Source organism: Microchirus variegatus (assembly GCF_963457635.1).
Source record: "Microchirus variegatus genome assembly, chromosome: 2".
Lineage (NCBI taxonomy): Eukaryota > Metazoa > Chordata > Actinopteri > Pleuronectiformes > Soleidae > Microchirus > Microchirus variegatus.
In genome coordinates, this window is record NC_139803.1 from 17,573,832 (window position 1) to 17,593,724 (window position 19,893).

At 39.0% G+C, this 19,893-nt stretch overlaps 1 protein-coding gene across 1 annotated transcript in view; it reads right to left on the bottom strand.

Moving 5' to 3' along the window:
- Positions 1-1,575: 1,575 nt before the first annotated feature.
- The window catches only part of LOC310940348 (roundabout homolog 1-like), a gene marked incomplete at its 5' end in the record, with an annotated part of 135,801 nt that continues 117,483 nt past the window's right edge, over positions 1,576-19,893 (bottom strand). Inside the window, 16 exons of the mRNA XM_083905297.1 lie at positions 1,576-1,700; positions 3,224-3,360; positions 3,587-3,808; positions 4,057-4,197; positions 5,703-6,157; positions 8,155-8,307; positions 10,907-11,042; positions 11,128-11,247; positions 12,534-12,899; positions 13,025-13,179; positions 13,394-13,433; positions 14,673-14,699; positions 15,404-15,601; positions 16,583-16,754; positions 16,925-17,046; positions 18,282-18,516. Coding sequence (XP_083761423.1) covers positions 1,686-1,700; positions 3,224-3,360; positions 3,587-3,808; positions 4,057-4,197; positions 5,703-6,157; positions 8,155-8,307; positions 10,907-11,042; positions 11,128-11,247; positions 12,534-12,899; positions 13,025-13,179; positions 13,394-13,433; positions 14,673-14,699; positions 15,404-15,601; positions 16,583-16,754; positions 16,925-17,046; positions 18,282-18,516 — 2,694 coding nt within the window. The 3' untranslated portion in view covers positions 1,576-1,685. The remainder of the gene's footprint in view (positions 1,701-3,223; positions 3,361-3,586; positions 3,809-4,056; positions 4,198-5,702; positions 6,158-8,154; positions 8,308-10,906; positions 11,043-11,127; positions 11,248-12,533; positions 12,900-13,024; positions 13,180-13,393; positions 13,434-14,672; positions 14,700-15,403; positions 15,602-16,582; positions 16,755-16,924; positions 17,047-18,281; positions 18,517-19,893) is intronic.

A 19,893-nucleotide genomic window follows, 5' to 3' on the forward strand; every position in this document is an offset into this window, starting at 1 on the left:
CAACATGTAATCACAAGTACGAGCGATTGTTAGGTGATTATATGGTGACAAATATGTTCATTGTCAAGTACACATCAAATTGTTGACAATTGACAATAAGTTGCTCATAACGGAGTTGGGAAACACTTGGATCCGTAAATGTGTGCCAGGACCATCCATTTTTTTTTTTTTTTAGCATTTCGTATTTTGTTTTTTTACAAAGCTCAATATTAGGATAGCAAAAAAATTATTTCCAACTGTTTTAGGAAATGGTGCTCAACACAAAACAATGAAATTGTGCATTTCTTTAGAGAGCATTAATTCAAACTGTTGGAAGATGCCAGGCACCACAGTAATAGCACCTTGATTATTGCCCTTTCAGCACTTTGCTGGATTCATCTATTGATCAAGTTACAGAAGAACAGATGGACAATTATTTGTTATTGAACAGCAATATTTATTTAAACAGAGTAGTTAAAGTGACATATGTGTTCCATATGCTGTATAACCAGAAGAGCAGGGCTGGACAATATGACCAAAATCTATATCACAATGTAAATATCCAAAGATAAATAAACAATCATATACACATTTATATATTTTAAAAACAGCGTCAGTTATACTGGCTAACATCTAGTATATGTCCAGTTGATATGGACCTCTGGAAAACTGGTTTCTATGTTCTTTTTTGTAGCTGTTCTCACTTTAATCCAGGCAATTTTATTGGTTGAAAGCATTCAAAGCGAGTAATTCAATATGTATGGTGCATTGTCCAGCCCTGCTCTAGAAGTTATGACCAGAGTCACAGGAACACAAAGTTATTAACAAGAAGTTGACGCGTTGGTGAGAAATGATAAATGGAACCAGTCCACGACCAGAATTGTCATCATCCCAGAGGCGGTTTGAACAAAGCAGTTAAGGTGTGAAGTAAAACCTCGTACAGGTGAATCTGCATGCAAATCTCTTCAGTACAAACAACAGATAGTTCAAATCTGAATGAAAGCAGCTCTAACGAACACAACTGAACGCACAACCACAATCAACAATTCATTTTCCCGGCCCCAAAACGACCCTGATGAAACCACTGATTTCCTCCAGACTGAAATCTGTGTAACAATGACTTACAATAAAATTAAGAGATTGTGCTTTTATAACCAAAAGTAGGACAAAAAAAAATACAAAGACAAAGATGTACATCACTTATAAAACATTAACACCGCTCTATAAAATTTGAATTTGAAGCACTTCTGTGGCAGTAAACAATCTCGACAGATGGGTGGTAATGACTGAATATCGATTACAGGAAAAATAACAAGACACTTGACAAGCAAAGACCATGTGGACCACGTCGAGTGGTCCTGATGGACAATATTTTTGTAGACACCCACGACAGTCATCAAATGTGCATTCGTCTTCATCTTCAGTGAGCAACCAGTGCCTCAGGCTCCTGGAAGTTGCTCGCCCAAGAAAGCAAACAAGAAACAAACAGTGCATCAAACTGAAGTCCACAGACTTACACATGAAAGCACCTTTTTTTCTTTTTTCTTTGTTTTTTTTCTTTTTCAAACACCTAATGAGAAATTTGAAGTAGAAAATGATAGCATGTATTGTGCAGTATTTCTTTTTTATTTTTCTTTCCCCACGTGGTAAAGGTCCTTCATCATGAAGCAACTTGAAGGATTTTCCTCATGTGCTCAAAACACCTCTTAGCTTTTCAGGAACTGTGAAAACAGAACATTGTCACGTCAGTTATTCAGTCGATTAATCCATTCATTCATACAGAACTATTCATACAAATTAATGTAATTCAACATGCTTTGTGAAAAAAAATAACCAAATATATAGGCATGAGGAATCAGTGATGAGGAAAAATACAAAAAACTTGGGGCGTACCGGACAAATTTCGCGACGTTACCACAGTGAGTGTGAAAGAGCTTGAGAAGCCACCAAGCTCCTCCAGGCTTTATTAAGAATATGCATAAATCTCCTTTGTTATGGCTTCCCTTTAGGAAGATATGTGCTTTGAAATTCACATTTATTCCCGTATCGAAAATGCACCGTGACTTTTGCGTACTGACACACATGAACAAGAAAAGCAGGAATAAAAAAAGAGAACCATAAATTAAACTAATAAGACGATATACTGATAAAGTAAAATGAAGTATGTTAAAGCTCACATAGAGTGGTCCTGTTGCACATATGTTAGTTATGGAGGTCTACTTACATACATTAAGTTGTTTTTATGGCCAAAAACCTCCTAGTTGCTGTAAATGAGCTGATAGAAATCCTCTTTTCTGACGGTGTTTTCCGCGAGACTTGAGACTCAAATCTCTCAACCCGGAAGTGACATAATCAGCACACCAGCTCTCAGAAGTGCAGCTCCCCCCTCTGGAAAGGTGGATGCACTGCTACTCATTATCAAAACATTGTTTTAACAATGTTTAAAAATAGCTTCGTCACGACTCCCCGCCGCAGTCCCTTTGATGACTTTGACCTGGAGTCAGACACAGAGTCAGAAGACACTGTCGCTCGTGAAACACCTCCACAACGGACGTTATTCTTCATCTGCGGCTCAATGTACGCAACCGGATGTGCACGGACTAGTGCCCGGAGCAGGACGATCTGCTGTTCCGGAGTACGTAACCATAACGGGATTTTTCAGGGATCTCGCTGAGCCCCAGATTACAATAAACACAGCGTTCTCAGCAGTGGCTGAACTGTTTGTTTCGAAAATTCAGGGCTTCATAAACAAGGTAATGATGCAGATATGCACCAAAAAACAGCGTTAATTGGAACTCCCGGTCTAGTTCCGCTTTAACAGATGTTAAGTCATTGTCAATAAATTTATATATATATATTTAAAACATACAAATAATATGCAATATTATTATTAAGATATGGTCATTAAAAAAACAGATAAATAAAATATGAACATAAAAATGAACATTAAACATAAGCATAAGAGTGGATGTTTTATGTAAAATTATAACAAACAACACAATTAAAAAAAGATGCAAAAGTAAAATTTAAAAGCCAAGTTAAAGAGATTGATCTTAAGAATATCAATATTCTCTGCTGCCTTCAGGAAGGATGAAGCATAATAACATTGTATGTTGGGGATAATTAAGAAGTTAGGGATCGAGAGGATTCAGTTAGTTATCGGGTCAAAGAAAATATGTTCATACAGTGGAACTAACAGACAACAACTACAAAATCAGATTTCCGATTTCTGCTTTCCATTCACCTCTTCATCGTGTCCTCCCTGTTTCGTCCGCGAGTCTCCACATGACATAAACGTGGAGGGGTTGGGATGGTCAGACTCCCTGTGAGGCTGACCTGATGGGAAAGACGGGCGACTGTAGAGGAGGATGTCCCCAGATTCTGAAGGACAAGCATGCAACAAATGTAAATTGTCTCGATGCTATATACATACATATATATTTTTACACTTTATTTTGATATAAAATATCAAGTAGGACAATACAGCGAATGTGACTGGATAAATCAATTATGTCAACAATGATGAAAATGGACATCGTGTAATTATAGTTTGTGCAACGTAATGAAAGGTTAGAGGTGCAGGGAGGTGTTGGGACCCGGTTAGTACCTGAGTCCTTTCGACTCTTGCCACTTCCTTTTCCTCCCAGTGGACTCTTGTGCTTGTCCTGGCTCTCTCTCTGCTCAAATGTGCCCTCTCTCACCCTGTGAGTCCCAGCGCTGCCTCGTCGACCCCGCGCCTCCCCAGAGCCCATCCGAGGCAACGTGGCCCCCCTCGCTTTATAGTCGCCATGGGCCATCTGGCTGGAGAAGCTCAGAGGCATGCAGGTGTCTGAGGACAAAGCAGAGCACAGTGTAACGCAGAGATATAGAGCCTTAAATGTCTTGGTTAAATGTCTTTAAATTTAGCAGGGTATTTCGAGAAACAAATACCCCCCCCCCCCCCTCCGTCCTCCGTTTTCAAATATAACATTGTGCACAAAATTGTGGCAAAACTGGGTTCTCATTTAAATGAGAGGCCAAACCGCATCTGCGTTTTCCCTTGGTGTAAACGGGGCCTTAATATCTTTTGATCTCTACCATCATTGAAGACGTCTTTGGGTGGGCAGCCTTGTTGACCACACTGGTTCGGTTTATGTCTCCGGGGTCTTTTATGTGTTATGGCAGGACTCATGTTGCTGTCTGTGGACAGCGGGCTGCTGGGACGCTGGTGACGCTGGCCTGGAATCAACACAGAAATGTTTAGATTGCACAAATGTCATACGTGTCTGATACGTTTGTGCTATCACTTTATGTGCACAGAGGCCTGTACTATGAAGCAGAGATTGCAGTTAACCAACAAATTAACCTTGGGTTTCCAATCCTATGGAGAGTGTTCTCTTCTTATGGATATAAATCAACCTCTAACATCTTAAATGTGGACCAATTAGATTACTGACATTTTTTAATATTGTATTGTATATTTTTATATTCTGTCATTTTGTAAGAGTTATTTGTATCGGTGGAGGCCTCTGGGTTTTTCACCATTTCATGTTGAAATATATTTGTGAAAACAAATTAAGGATACTCCTGAATCATTATATCACATTTAATAATTAATGCATTCCCATCAAAATTCCTCACAGTGCTGATGCATCGACTCTTATTCTCTCAAAGCTCAAAACAACATGAAATCTGAAGCCTCTGATGCGTTTGATTAGAAAAACAAAAATATCCACACTGATTAATATTTCTCTTGATCAGCTCTTAACAAGCTCCACTCTTTGGCAATGAAAATTTAAAAACAGTCAAATGTTTTTCTGTATCTACATTTAATTAACCATAAAGTGTCTGAAAATGTTAACTTGTATGTAATATTGTGAAAAACACACTGTGCAAGTCATTAATAGCGTTTACTGTGTATATAATATACCAATTTTATTATTCTGACACACCATTTACAACCATTGGTTCTCAAAGTGCGGCCCAGGGGCCAATGGCGGCCCACAGAAACATTTCTGGCGGCCCTCAGTGAATTACAGTTGATAGTTTTAATCCAGGAGCGACTAAGCTTGTTAAATGTTTATTGGACATTACTGGATACAGACCAATAAGTGTAAACTGTACAACTGTCTTACCAAGTCATTAAAATTATTACAAATTTTGTTTTTTTTTTTCATTTGGCGGCCCTCAGTCCAACGTTGGGTTCCTAAATTGGCCTCAGGTATCAAAACTTTGAGAACCCCTGATTTACACAACGAACTGTTTATTATTTTTTTTTTTTTTTTTTATAATTTTAATATTGTATATATCTCATACCCTGTGTTTATAATGCATGTGCATTGTTATTATTATTATTTACCTTTTTCTTATCTTATCTTATGGTTATTCATGGTTCTGGTGATGTAAAATGTAACTGAAAATGACAGTATATAATTCAACAGGGTTATATGAGGCAATTGCAAACTTTATACAGTATTGCTATCTAGTTTTCCAAAGGTAACTTAAGTCAAATCAGACAAAATGTAAATATATCTTGGGTTTGTTGACCTTGCTTCATGGTACAGACGTCTGATTGATTGAATTGTAATATGGAATAATCTATTATACCATATATTTTATACTATGTTGATTAAACAATGCAAAAGTTATTTGTATGAATTGATGAGTAACTTTTGCACAAAGAAATACATTTAAATATAATGAAATTTGTTGTCACACAGCCTTAAAAAAAAAAAGAAAAATACCTTGATCCTCAGGGTATCTGCACATGCGCAGGCCTACGATATCCCGTGAAGAGGCCACCGCCTGGTTGAAATCGCCGTCGGTAAAGAAGGATCCTTCTGAGGTGCTAACAACACTGGACCTGCCTGATGAGATGTTGTCCTCAGATGCTGAGCCCCAGCTGTTCACCATGGAGCCTGTGACTGATTTGTCCAGATCCCCAGTGCTGGAGGCTGGGGTCTGGTCCAGGCCATGGAAGAGCAGCTTGTGTGGAGTGGGGAGGTGCAGCTGGTGTTTGTGCTTCTGCCCGTTGTGGTGTTGGCTGTACCGGCTGTCAGCGAGCTCTGCGTCTGTCTCCTCTTCCTCCTCCTCTTCCTCTTCCTCCTCCTCTGCCTCCTCCTCCTCCTGTTCATCAGTGTCCAAGCAGAGGTGGATGGAGCTGTATGTGTGTGTTGGGGAGAGAGGACCAGGGTGGCTGCTGATGTTAAAGTTAAAGACAAAAAAAAAGTGAGCATAATTGTCACAACAACAATTCTTATAGCATTGATCCATAAAGTTTGAATGTAGTGTCAGGGAAGAGTAAAGGAACAATAGGCAGGATTTTGGGGCATCGTTGATAAATTATTGTTTTTTCTAATAATTTTTATTAAATTATTATTAGTGCTGGGCACACGTTAATGGCGATTAACGTTAACGCACATTAACGCATGCATTAGTATGCATTAACTAATTTGCATTAACGTTGGTGCCGTTAACATGCCCAGCACTAATTATCATTAATATTATTATTATTCCATGGTTTTGCAGTCATTTTTGAGGGGGTTAACCTGCATAAATTGCTGTGCATTGGTATTATGGCTTACAATTGACAAAAGTTGTCAATTTTTCAAAGTTATTTCTATTTTGATGAAACTTGCTGAATTTGTTGCCCCCCAGATTTTTCTGATGATTTTTGACCAGTTGTCCAAGTTGGATTTGGCATCCATCTTGGTGATTTGCACATTTTCATAAATGAACAAACTCATCATGAGCGTGTATATCAGCAGAAATGTTCCTGAATAAAGGTGAAGCGAGCTGACCGTTAAGTGAGGGAGATGGTGAGGTCAGGGAACTGCTGCACTCCCCGAGTTATGTGTTATTATAATTATTATGTATGCCATTATGCAAAAGTTATTTCCAACCAAAAAATTAATTGGATAAAAGGCATTCCATGAGTGCTGATGCATGAGGAAGTTATGTAGAAATAAATAATTTATTGTACTCATATTTACTATTATTGTAGCACTCTTACATGTGTACATGATGTAAATGAAAATAATGTGGCAATCTATTTTGATCGTACACTGTAAAAATGTATGAATTGATCTAGTAATAACTATATATTTTTGCTTCATGTTTTCTTATTTACTTATATATTGTGGTCATTATTACTGTTGTAAATATTTTTTGCTCAAATGTTAATCAAAAAAACAAAAAAAAACTTGGAAAATATTACTTCAATTAGATCAGAATGAACTCCATTCTCTTACAAAGTAACATTTTTGAGTGTGTCAACTATTTTCCTTTTACAGTGTAAATTGTATGTATTTATATATTACCTTTGGTTTTGCCATTTACCCATTCACTCAAATGTTCATAAAGCACATATGGGTAATCGTCTTACCCAGGGACATATCACACGTTGACTAGTGAAGCCGGGAAAACCAGCTCTACCACTGATCCACTGCCACCACTAGAGTTTGAATGCGTCTCCTGATGTTATTAGAATGACTGAACGAGTGAATGATCGGTCCACCATCACCTACGAGCTAATTTCATGACTAGTTAGCCAAGCAACAGTTGGCCTCTCACATTTATGTTTTTTTTTACGTTATTTCGATCTTTAACCACTGTGGATGGTGAGGCTAATAGTGGCTTCATATTTTTTCTTTGGATGGTATCGGGGGTAAAAGGTCAGCCGCTATAGGAAGTAAAAAAAAAAATGCAGCTGCGTTATTGGTTTGTGGTGCATTAAATATTTGGAGTGAATGCAAATTTTGACAACACTGAAATAAACCTTCAATACAGAGTTATAGAAATAATAAACTCAATGTGATGCATGGAGGGGGGAGCGTCAGTGGTGAGCTTTTATGCCAGTGAGGATAAAGTGGTAGATGATGGATGGATGGATGTTTATCATGGTGTCATAAAGACATGTACTATGAAACGGTAGGGTGAGCTCTGTAGAGAAAAGGGTGGAAAAAGCAACCAGACTTGCAAAGTTCTTCTTTAAAAGTGTTGTAAACAAATCTCATACATTTGAACTTAATAAATTATGATTGTTTCACAGCTAAGAGGAGCGGCTCCAAAAATATATCAAATATATATACAGTATATATATACATATTTTTTTTTTTCCAAACCTCCAGATAAAACTCAATTTTCAACTTTTTTTTTCCCAGTGATCCTGCCTACTGCAACTTTAATCCGGGTTACCTCAGGTGTTCAGCTCCATTGTGGAGGTCACTATTCAGGTCCGCCTGTGGTGATGTCATAGGTGGATGACTAAAGGACACTTCAGGCGGGGACGAGGCTGGTCCTCGCACTGGTGGAGTCGGACAGGTTTCTGTCCTCTCCTCTGCATCAAAACTTTCAAGAAAAGGGCAAGTGGCATGAGGTAATGTCTACGGGAATGAGAGGTGCTTGCAGTCCTGACACATTAGTCACAGCCCATTTGTCATGAATTGTAAATGCCTCGGCCCTCCATCATAACACAAACTTCCATTATCGGGAAAAATGCACAAACTGGTGTTCAATAAGCTTTGTGCACCGTCGATTTTTTGCATTCCTGAAACAGTCAAAGTGTTTATGTTCTCTTTACTGTACATATCATTAAATACTTTTGGCTGCACAAAATCTGCTGTCACAACAAACTGTCTGACAAGTGAACAAACATATATGCAGACACATACCCAAGTCGTATAATTAATAGCGTTGCCTGTGACAACAAGGACATGTTTTGACAGAGAGTCTGCAGGTGCTCACAACAAACGGCTAATTAAAACTGCATGGGTCTGATGGATTTATCATATTAATGTTTACAGCTTGATGATTAGCAACTTAGTGCACAGTATTTATATCAAGTTTAGCATGGGACAATTTCAGCATTTTTTCTCATTTTATCTACTGGTTTATCAGACTGTATGAATACTTGGGAGAAGCTGATACTGGTCAAAACCACAAGATTGGGTAATGAAAGAAGAAAAATATGCAGCTTAGTATCTAAAAAACAAACGTGATCTCCCACTTTGACCCAGGGCTTCCACAATCCACACAATTGTTTGGTAGCAATGTAAATAAGTATTCAGATTTCAAATGTCAAAATGAGTATAATTACCTACAATTAAACCTTAGCTCTTCAGTTTTTGTTTTTTCAAAATGACTGCCTCTGATTGCATGTGTAATGCATGCCTTGTTTTTATATGGTGGCAAAGACAATTGTCCACATTATGAACAATAAAGTTTCACCATGACGGCAACCATAAGCATAATCAAATGTAAAATCTATACAAAAACCCAAACATATCACATTATCACATCCTATCAAATGCTTCACAGAGCACAGGCTCTGAAGAGAGCCGTGTGCCACTGACGTCATGTGACCAGAAAATGAGTGATAGCTACACGTCTGACACGCTGCAAAAAAAAAGCAGCAGCAACATTTCAACTCAGTCATGTTGTCGTGATTGATTTCTTCCATTATGGGGGCAGAATATTTGTTACACAGTTGGCATTTTGTTTTAAAAATGGCTGCTCATGATGACTCAGTGGCAACTGCATCAGCACAACTAGGTTATTAACAGGATAGATGTTTAAAATATACTGCAAAATCAGTGTTGGGCAAAATAAGAAGATGTGAGTCACTCAAGAGAGTGATGAGTTGAAAACGACCAGGATAGATATATATTAGGGCTGTCAAAGTTAGCACATTAATTGTTGCGATTAATACAGCTGAGATTAAAATAATTATAAAATAATTCAAAGTTTGTTTACTGGTGTGCGCTGACCTCTGGAAATGATCTGTGCGTAACAGTCCCTTACCTACAGTCAGTCAAATAGGAGAGACTGAGATAGTAGCTGAAGATGGAGAGAGGTGAGGTATTGTTGGGTGGAAGGTTTCATTTTAAGAAGCCAAGCAACGGAACCATCGAGAAAACAAGTTACCTGGGTGTCACGGCACAATTTAATGACAATGACTGGAAATTGCTCATTCATGTTTTTGTGGTCTTCCTCAGTCTAAGTACAGGAGATAAAAATGCGATGTTAACTTCCGCACTCATTGGGACATCACAATTCGCTAAATTCCTGGAATTGTTGTCTCGCGGAGCTCTGGTTTGTCCGTAAAACACGTGAGAGTGCTGGTTCTACACAAACTTCCAGCCTCAGAGGATGTATCTGTCCAGTGGATACATGTTATATATGACAGCAAAATGCCTGCTAGAGCCTCCAAATGATCACTTTTCCAAACGCTAACTGCTGTTAGCTCCCAGTAGCCTCTGTGGCTGATATAATATCCTGTCCCTTAAGTTTTGTTCTACTTTTAAAAAAAAATACTACTAAACCGAGCGTTCTGAAAAGGGCTGTTTTGGCAGGGTGATTGAACTGCTGTGGTGCTTCATCCTTATTGTATTTTGACCAAAGCATGTCACAGACATGTTCATTAGAACAGCAGAGGACAAGGTTACCTTGGAGAAATAGGGTATAATATGTACCCTTTAAGATGACCTGGTTGGCACTTGATAGACCTGAGGCTAGTTTGTTTATGTGTGACCCATTGTACACATTGTAATGCGATATGGACATTCTGTTCACATGACCACAAGGTATAAGACTGTTTTTTGCATTTGCCCTGATGAAGGCCTTGTCAGGTAAAAACAAGTTGCCGTGTTTTTTTTTTGGTTACAGTGGATATAATTCAACATCCATGAAATATTAAAGGCTTATTTGATTCATTGCCCTCTTGAGTGACTCAGATGTTTTCAACTTGTCAATGATTTTCTGGTTCTCAAAACTAAGCAGCACCAGGGGGACATTTCTCTAGCTCTGGGTAGCACTAGCGCTTTTGTTTTGGCGTTGTTGACTGATATACATATTGGTAGATACTCAATGCTGTCACATTGTTATTGGTGTCAGACAAAAAAAAGTGTTGTGCCATTCCGAGTGTGGCTTTTTGTTCGCCCCTCCTTACCTTCTGTCCATGGGTAGGCTATAATCATCACAGTCCCAGGCATTAGCATGAGGAGCAGACAGGGCCTCTCCCCAGCTTACTGCATTATGTTTTGGCATCTTTGGGGCTCGCATTCCCTTCTTTTGATTCTGACTCCCTAGAATTAGTGAGAAAACACCAAGGTCAGCACAGACCTCTGTCTTGCCTCATCAATATTCACAGTGTGGAGCTGCTGGCCTCACCTGAGGTGCTGTTGCTGCCTCTGTCTGAGCTGTGGTGGGAGCCTCCTGTGCTGTGATCTCGGCTCTGGCAATAGCTTATGGTTTTGGGATGGACCCTCGCCTCGTTTCCCTGCAGGTGATCTTGAGACGGAGCAAAAAGTACATTTGTAACATCTTTTTTGCTTCCTCATGAAAATATCCTGGATTTCATGAGTGTTGCCATCCAGGGTCTATTGGCAGAAATTCTAGATTCTACCTATACGTATGTTTGTTTAAGTGTACAATTACTTGACTTTTAACCATCTTAACTTACTGCAGTTTGAAAATCTCCCGATGTTGACAAAAACCCAAGCCTGGTGATGTTGGACACCAAAGATCTGACTTGGCCCAATGCTCAATAGATTGTTTTCCACAACGTTTAACAAAATGTGACAGTTCCTAGATTGTTCATAGCTTCATCGCCTGTAGAATCAGAGTTCATTTGATTCTTTACAATTATTATTATTGGAGAAACACAGACACTGTTGCATTTCATTGCTCTAATTAGATTTATTCACAGTATAGCAGTTAAGTAGTGTTAAAATGATTCTTTATATTCAACTTTCATTGTTATAGTCACATTAACCAAGTAAAATTTAACAGAAATCCTGATTGTATATTGTCCCAAGTAACTTTTTAGTAAAATAACTTTATGCATAACTCGAGTCTCAATGTGGTTGGGAAAGGGAGAGGTGAGCAGACGAGTTCTCGCTTACAATCTGCAGTCTCACCATTTAATGTGACTAACTCTTAGAAACTGGACCTTTACGTGAATTGTATGAGTTAGTTCACTGAGATAAGGAATAGGTGGCACAAGTCCGGGTCACCACAGACAACGGGTAAGACGGGTGCAATTAGACGAAAAATAAAGACCGTCAGTGGCTATAGATAAACATTTCATTGTTGCTTCCAACTATTTATGAAGTACTATTGTAGGAAAGTTAGTTTCCTTTTTAATCCACAAAACCCCCTCACAGCCCAAGGCATAAGCAAAATAAGCGGAATGATCACCAGGGGAGATATTTTTTTCTTTTTTAACACATCAAAGAATGCTAGACATCTTTAGATATATTTAGATAAATAAAAAAAGTGTTTATCTTAAGTTATATAGTTTTGTTTAGGAGTTGAAGATTGTCTCTAGGGCACATTTGTACCAACAGGTTTACTTGTTTGATTCAAGTTCAGTATCTCCACATTTTTGCCCTTTTGTGATTTTTTACTGCATTTAAGGTAAGATAAGGTAAACAAAAATGTTTTGGTGTAAATAACACAACTACAATGAATGCAATTTATAATGCACTATTTGTTTTTGTTTTTTTTCGCTCAAAAGCAAGCTAATGAAAACCTACCAAATGGCACAAAGCAGATCAAACTGACCAATTATTCACCTTTGTTCAACATGTTTTGCTCCATTATGTTGTACTGCATCTGTGCTGCCATCTCCTTCGGTATGGGGGGAGGGTTGGGGGGCTGTTTCCAGCACGGCATGTCCAGAGGCTCCGCTAGAGCGCCGCCAGTAGAGGCTTTGCTCTTGATGCCGGCCTGGATGAGCTGAGTGGTGGCGTACGGGATGGGCTCATACATGCCCGCTGAATCTCCCCCCGGACTCACGTAGCCCATGTTGGCGTTGTTGAAGGTTTTAATCTCATTGAGCTTGTTGGAGTGGTTCACGTCGCTATAGATGGGCATCTCGGGAGCAAGCTGGCCACCCTGTTTGTTTTCTGCGTGGTTTCCATAGTTGGCTATGCAGTCAGCTGAGGAGGAGCGTGAAGAACAAAGCAGTCACAAAAGCGTCTGTATTGCTGCCTGCAACATGTTTGATATTTATCAGACACACACAATCTTGTGAACTGAGACGTGACCTCAGCTCTGCACTGACCTGGCCGGCTGTATGTTGTCATGTTGCTGTCACTGGTGCCATTGCCATTATTACAGCAATTGATGCTACAGTCCTTGTGATTGGCACATGCATTTGGCCAATTGTCTGGCAGCCACAGCTGGTTCAGAGGTTCACCCATACTGAGGAGGCCAGGTCTGCAATGAGGAGCAGCACAGTGCTGTCAATCAAAACCTGCTGCCTTCATATATACCACAGACATAGAAAAAGGGGGGAAAAACAGCATGGGGTGGAACGTGTCCATGTCATCATTTACAGAAGGAAGACACCTCCCCCTAGTGTACACCCAGCATCATTGCATTTCTTCTTGTCCTCTTTTATAATAACTCAAAGGGACACAATATCACTCACCTGCCAGCACTGCACACAGATTCTCCTCTTTGATACGCAACTGCAAAGAGAAACAGGGGAAAAAAAAAAACATGAAACTGTGACGAGCTGTCAAAAAGAAGACGAGCCAAAGAAAGAGAAGAGCATAAAAGGCAGGAATAGAGTCTAAAGAAAGGTCTGAACTCAAAAGAGGGCACTTACTTCAATACACAGTTCTATCCTCAAGGCACAGAGTCTGGCTGTCAGGTTTAATTCCAATAAAAACAACACAAATATTTCCTTCTACCTTTACCCACTTCAGAGTGAGACAACATTTCTCCCACATAGCACACACGTTTTATTCAATAATAGCATTTCATGTATTAACCTACTGAGCAGGTGCAATCCAAAAGGGATTCTTGTCTCCGACTACCTTTATTTTTACATCATTCTGCCAAAAAACGTAGGAAATACGGACACGGTTGTGAACATTTTTGTTGTCTCATTTGTTGTGATGAGAATATTAGCAGTCTATCAGCACATCACAGTTCTATTATTATCAAAAAATAAATCCAACAATTTTAAAATAAATTAGCGTATAGTCACATTGATGATGATCAATAATGACGCCGTTTCTAAATAGCTTTGTTTAATCACTCACAATTCTTGACAATTTATTTCACATCATTTCAATCCATATGCTTTTTTTCCTGTATTTAATAAATGGCTGAGTGCAGACAATGATGTATATAGTGTTTTAAGAATCTATCTATCTATCTATCTATCTATCTATCTATCTATCTATCTATCTATCTATCTATCTATCTATCTATCTATCTATCTATCTATCTATCTATCTATCTATATTTGTGCACATGGTATGGCCACCTGGTGGTTAAGAACAAAAACAGTGGCAAGAATTATAAATACGGCCTGTAAAATCAATGGGAGGATCTGGGATAATTATATAAAGTAACGGTGATATAGATGATATAATTATTGTGTGTGTGTTATCCTGTTCATCCAGTTCCGTTTTGCTAAACTGCCCTCAGGAAGGCGCTGTAGATCCAGTACAGTACAGCGACCAAAAGCATTTACAACAAGTAATTCACAGTGACTGCAATAGCCATGTTAAACTCTTCAACACCACACACACTGAAACAGTCTCCATTATCTGTATCATGTGTATTTTAGGTGGATTCATTTACTATAGTCTATGTCATCCTTGTGGCGTTTATCTTTACGAGTAAAAACTGTGAAGCCAAAAACAAATTTCCACAGAAAGGATGTCCATTATGACATAGAAACAGAGATTACATACCTGTAGGTGTGAAGGTAAATGACGGAACTGAAAGAACAAATGGAGGAGAGAAAAAATAGTGAAATCAGCTCTGTGTACATTTGCTTTCGGTGCTTCATATAAGTATAAGGTGTTTTATTTTCGTGTCAGTGCACGTAACCTCTGCCATGTGTGATGCACATCTCTTCATATAAAAATCGCATGTGTACAAACATTTAAATAACCACATGTCAGCCGCCGTCCCGCTGCCTCATGCGTGTCCAGGTGAAGGTTAATGGGGGTGACAGGCAAGAGCGTAAGGCAGAGGAGAAAATAACAGTGATATTCCAGCAGACAGAGTAATGGCAGGTTGACAGGCCTGTACCTCCAAGAACTGTGCCATGTGGAGGAAATGACACCCTACAAATGAGCGACTGAAGGTCAGCCTTTGAATGTCTGCATAATCGCAAAATGCAAATCTGTTCCTGACGCCTTTGAGTCAGAGGAAGATTAGACCCGAGTATTTATTTTTAAATATTTGATGTGTGATCTGCTCATTAGAGTGTGGAAATATTCCTTAATATCAGTGAGATGACGACGGCTGTTTGGTGTGGTGTCATGCCTTGATCCTTTCATCAGCCACCTTTAAACACACTGACAGGTGGAGTCGTGAGTTTAGTGTGTTGCAAATGAGCACAAACACAGAGCATTTATCCACGAAACACACACGTCTTTTCGAAAAATAGCCACCAATCAGAGGCGCACACACACACCTTTGCGGATCCCGGTGTACGTGCTGCTCAGGCCGCTTCTCTTCTTTCTGTGACGGTAGAGCCAAACACTGAAAATCATGAGGACCAACCAGCAGGTGGAGCCAATGCCAGCAATAAAGGCTGGCTGCCTCACCACATCTGAGATCTGAGAGAAGGTGTCTTTCTCCTCACTGATGTCCATCATCTGTCCCGCAGAGTCTGAAGAGAGAGAGACGTGTCATTATACGTTGACGAGGACCACAGCAATACAAAAAAAAATGTAGCAGAAATGAAGATGTTGAAAAATACATTTGCATAAATACATGTGTGAACACTGTTCAGTAACAAAGATACAGCTTGAATTTAAATCTTTGTTGGAAGTACAAAATCAATTATTTAAAGTGTGTGTGTGAAACAAAAGCAGACTTCGGTTCCATGACGCCAATGAGCCATAGTTATAATTCCCCCTAAAATGCTGTAATTATATAAAAACCTGAAGAATGTTTTATCAGCAATTGACCGTTCACTCATGAGTAAGTGCTCCTACACTGCTGTCTTTGGTTTGTTAGCTAGGTGAGATGTGCCATACCTCGATGTAAAAACACACAGAAAAGCTTCGACACATTATATAAAATTCCTAAAGATAAATAATTAAGTAGAGAAGAACAGAAAGACAAGCAGACTCCTCCTGTTTTTACACGCTTGTTGGACAATTCTGTACAAACTGTTACGAACACTGACAATCCTTAATGAAGTTAGACCCATGCATTGATGATTCATTGAAGTGTTGGTGTTGTACAGTCCAGCAAATAATATTTTTTGTATTAATTTTTTGCATACAATACAAACTTAATGTGTGCAGTATATTAAAAAGATCCAGTTGTTATCTTTATTTTTTGGCTGCAGGGAGTCCAGTTTGTATTTTTCTTGACAACTGATATATGATTTAGAATGAGTAAATAGTAATAGCTTGCATTTGTGTTTTGCATTTGTGTTTTTTTTTTTGCGCCTGTGTTTTGCACCTCAGGGCCACCGTAATTCACATATCAACATAGAAAGAAAAAAAAATCCCCGAACACAAATTTCAAATTGATGTCTTGCTTTTTTATGTTGATTATGCTCTCACTACAAGACTAATTTAATTCCACTTCTGGGCCTAAACATTTTCATTTATTCATTCATTCATTGGCAAACTCCTACCTAATTGAAAGAAAGTGACATCGCTCCTGACCCCGGGTCCTGCACTGTTACTGGCCGCAACCTCAACACTGTAACGGATCCCCGGTGCTAGACTGGAGATGAGCACAGAGAAGGAGGAGCCGTCGACCGACTGGTTTACGTGGTAGCGGCTCTCGTTGCCCAGGCACCAAATCTGTCAGGAGACGGTGAGGAGGAGACAGGATGACAGTGAGTGCCAGAGGACACGTCCGGCCACACAAAGACGAGACAGGCATGAAGAGTCTCAGAAAAACACAAGTCACTTTTTAACAGGGGATTCAGAGCATTAGTACGGAAGAGACAGTCAGTCTTCTTTTTTTTTACCTTGTACTCCTGGATGACTCCTGCCTCTTCTGAATCTGGAGGCGGTTTCCAAGCAATTAGGATGGCAGTTCCATTGGTGTCACTCTTTGTCACTGTAACACCTTGGGGTGCTCTTCTTGGAGCTGAGGCAGCGAAACATACAGTTAACTACGCATCAATAAAAAAAAAAAGAAACAAAACATTGTCTCTGCATCCAAGGTTTCCTGGAAACCTGAGGTCTGCGTAGAACCTTTTAGAAGAACGTTATGTAGGGTTTGCTCTCAGGTTCCAACTACAGCTGGTATAAGGTATTGTTTGTTACAACTGTAATCAACACTATGTTGGAGAAACTGTACCTGTAACTGCAGGGGGGAAAAACTAAAAAATTACAGCGCGTTAGTTTGTATAGTTTGTATTTTCAACCTTTTAATTTTAATATAAACTACTGTCATTTTAAATCAGGTATTTAAGCTGATTAGCAACACCAACCTTCAGTGTAATATATCCTAAATACTTTTATTTATACCTTTATGTTTGTAAATTTGATTTCAACGTGTAATTTCATTATTTTATCTTTTTTCTGCCTTGCTTAAGACTAGCACTATGAGTTCCCTCAGTATATGAAGTGTGCCATTCAAAGAAAGTTGCCCAGATATGGGTGAGAGTCTTTGACAGCTGAGGACATTAAATCAAACAGAATGGCACACTGAATGGATTCATGGACTGCCGATGATGGAGTTCTAGATCTACATTTAGGATTTAAACAGTAGGACATATTTAAAAGGTTCTATTGCATGATTTATTCAAAGTAATACTGAAATTCTTAGCTGAGTAATTAACTAAGTCTGCAAGGTCGACAAATTATTTCCAAAATCCTCAATCCCAGTCCACATGTGGAACATTAACAAAGTGTAATTTGTCCTGGTCCATAATCTACATCGCCAGACACAAGACTCTACATGTTTGCTCAGATGTTTTTTTGTTTTATCATACCACATCTATTTCATTCACCTGAAAGTGAAATAAAGAGGACAAGGAGAGAACCATTTTTGGTTGTTTTGCTTCTCTTTTTGCTTACTATAAACATTTCTTTGTACTTTACTTGTACTTTTGATACTTTTCACAAGATACATTTGATACCCAAGTACATTTAATGTGAGCTACTTTCTGACTTTTACTCTATGGTACTTGTAGTTTTACTTTGTTTTTTTTGTTTTTTTCAATTACTTTATACACATCTGCAGAAAACAAACAATCACAACCTCCCTGTTGGTGAACTGTATTATGATCAAATATACTGTATACCGAAAGAATTGAATAATATGCAAAAATTTTGATCAGCTATTTATAAAAATACAAAAAAACAATTCTGTCTAACCTTCTTCCAACGTCCTGACCACCTTGACCTCACTGTCGGCTCCCTGGAACTCATCGAAGAAGGGTCGCACTTTGAACTCGTAGATGGCTCCTCTCTTCAGCTGACTGATCATCACGCCGTCCTCCCGTGGGTTGCGTACATCCAGGACGCTCCACTGACCCTCAGGCTGGCCATGCTCGGCAGACGCCCTGTAGAGCACCTTGTAACCCTGGGTGTACGGGGACTGCTGCTCGACCTAATGTACATGCAGAGATGAAGTGTGGTCCATCAATGAGCAATTTAACATCCGTGTCGGCATTGAAAAGATGCGTTGAGATGCTGCAGTTTTTACTGCAAATTATATAGTTAGTAGGATAGGATTTTTCAAATCGGTCATCCCTGTGACATGGACTCATGCTTTCACCGAAAACATGGCCGTCAAGCAGGGTCACAAGATTTAGAGTTAACCAATAAAATATATGCACATTTAATTCTGCATTATCTTGAAATTATGTTTGCAATTTTATCTTGCCATTAGACACCATTTTTAAAAGGAAACAAAGTGTTCACTCTCCGACACCAAAATCATAGAGAAAAAGTATAAGTAGAAGTATTTTTAGCTTGTTGGGAGCTGCTGGTCTACTGCTGCCCACTTTGGTAAGTTTTTGTCACTGAGGCAAATCCAAATTAAGGATTTTACACATCAAAGTCACAAAATGACACCTTTGAACTGACCAATGGAGGCAGCAGTTAATCAGCAAATCCCATGTGCTGATGAAAATTCACAGATTTTTTCTACGGGCTTTGGTGTGACAGATGAAATGATTTACAAAGGATAACAAACTTAATTTTCCAATTTGCAAAAGCTGCGGCAAAGTGGCAATTATATTCTCAAGATATTGTACACACACCAGGTGTAAATTTAATTTGGTTTGCCTTTTGTTAAGTGGCTAAATCTGTTTTTCCTTGCTGGCAGCTATGTTTACAATGAGGCTGAGCGTCCACGTCAGGCTGGAACTATCACTTGTAATCGGTTATTGCACAATATAACGTGCACGCAAGTCCAAGTAACACACATGTAGGAGGTTAGAGCTTCATCTTGTGAACACTCTGCAGGAAACTCCAGTTAATCCACTTTTGCCTTTAGGGTGACACTGATTAGCATTTCACCATATCTGGGAATTCTCACTGTATACCACAATATTAGGTCATTAATAGAGTCCTCGCAGGAAAGTCTGGTCGAAATCAGAAGAGGATTAAGCGCTTTCGATTTAAACCACACAATTATGACAAAGAACGCCTGTGGGGGGGACACCCACACATCCACATGCACACACACATGCACGCATGCGTGCGTGCCACCAATACATTTTTATGCATTAGAAACGAAGTACACTAGAGATAAATTCACCGCTGTGCAGTGGATTTATTCTCTGTTTAAAAAAAATGTTTTATGCGAGTTTCTGCTCAGAGAGTATTTGCTCACTCGTCAAAGAGTGCTCAAGTAAATAAAAAACATGTCACAGAGAATAAATCCACTCTATAAAAACTGCTAGCATAGACAGCATTGATGTTTTTACCCTCTTTGCCTTTTAAATAATGTATTAATGTTCATAGTGTGTTTACATTTGCT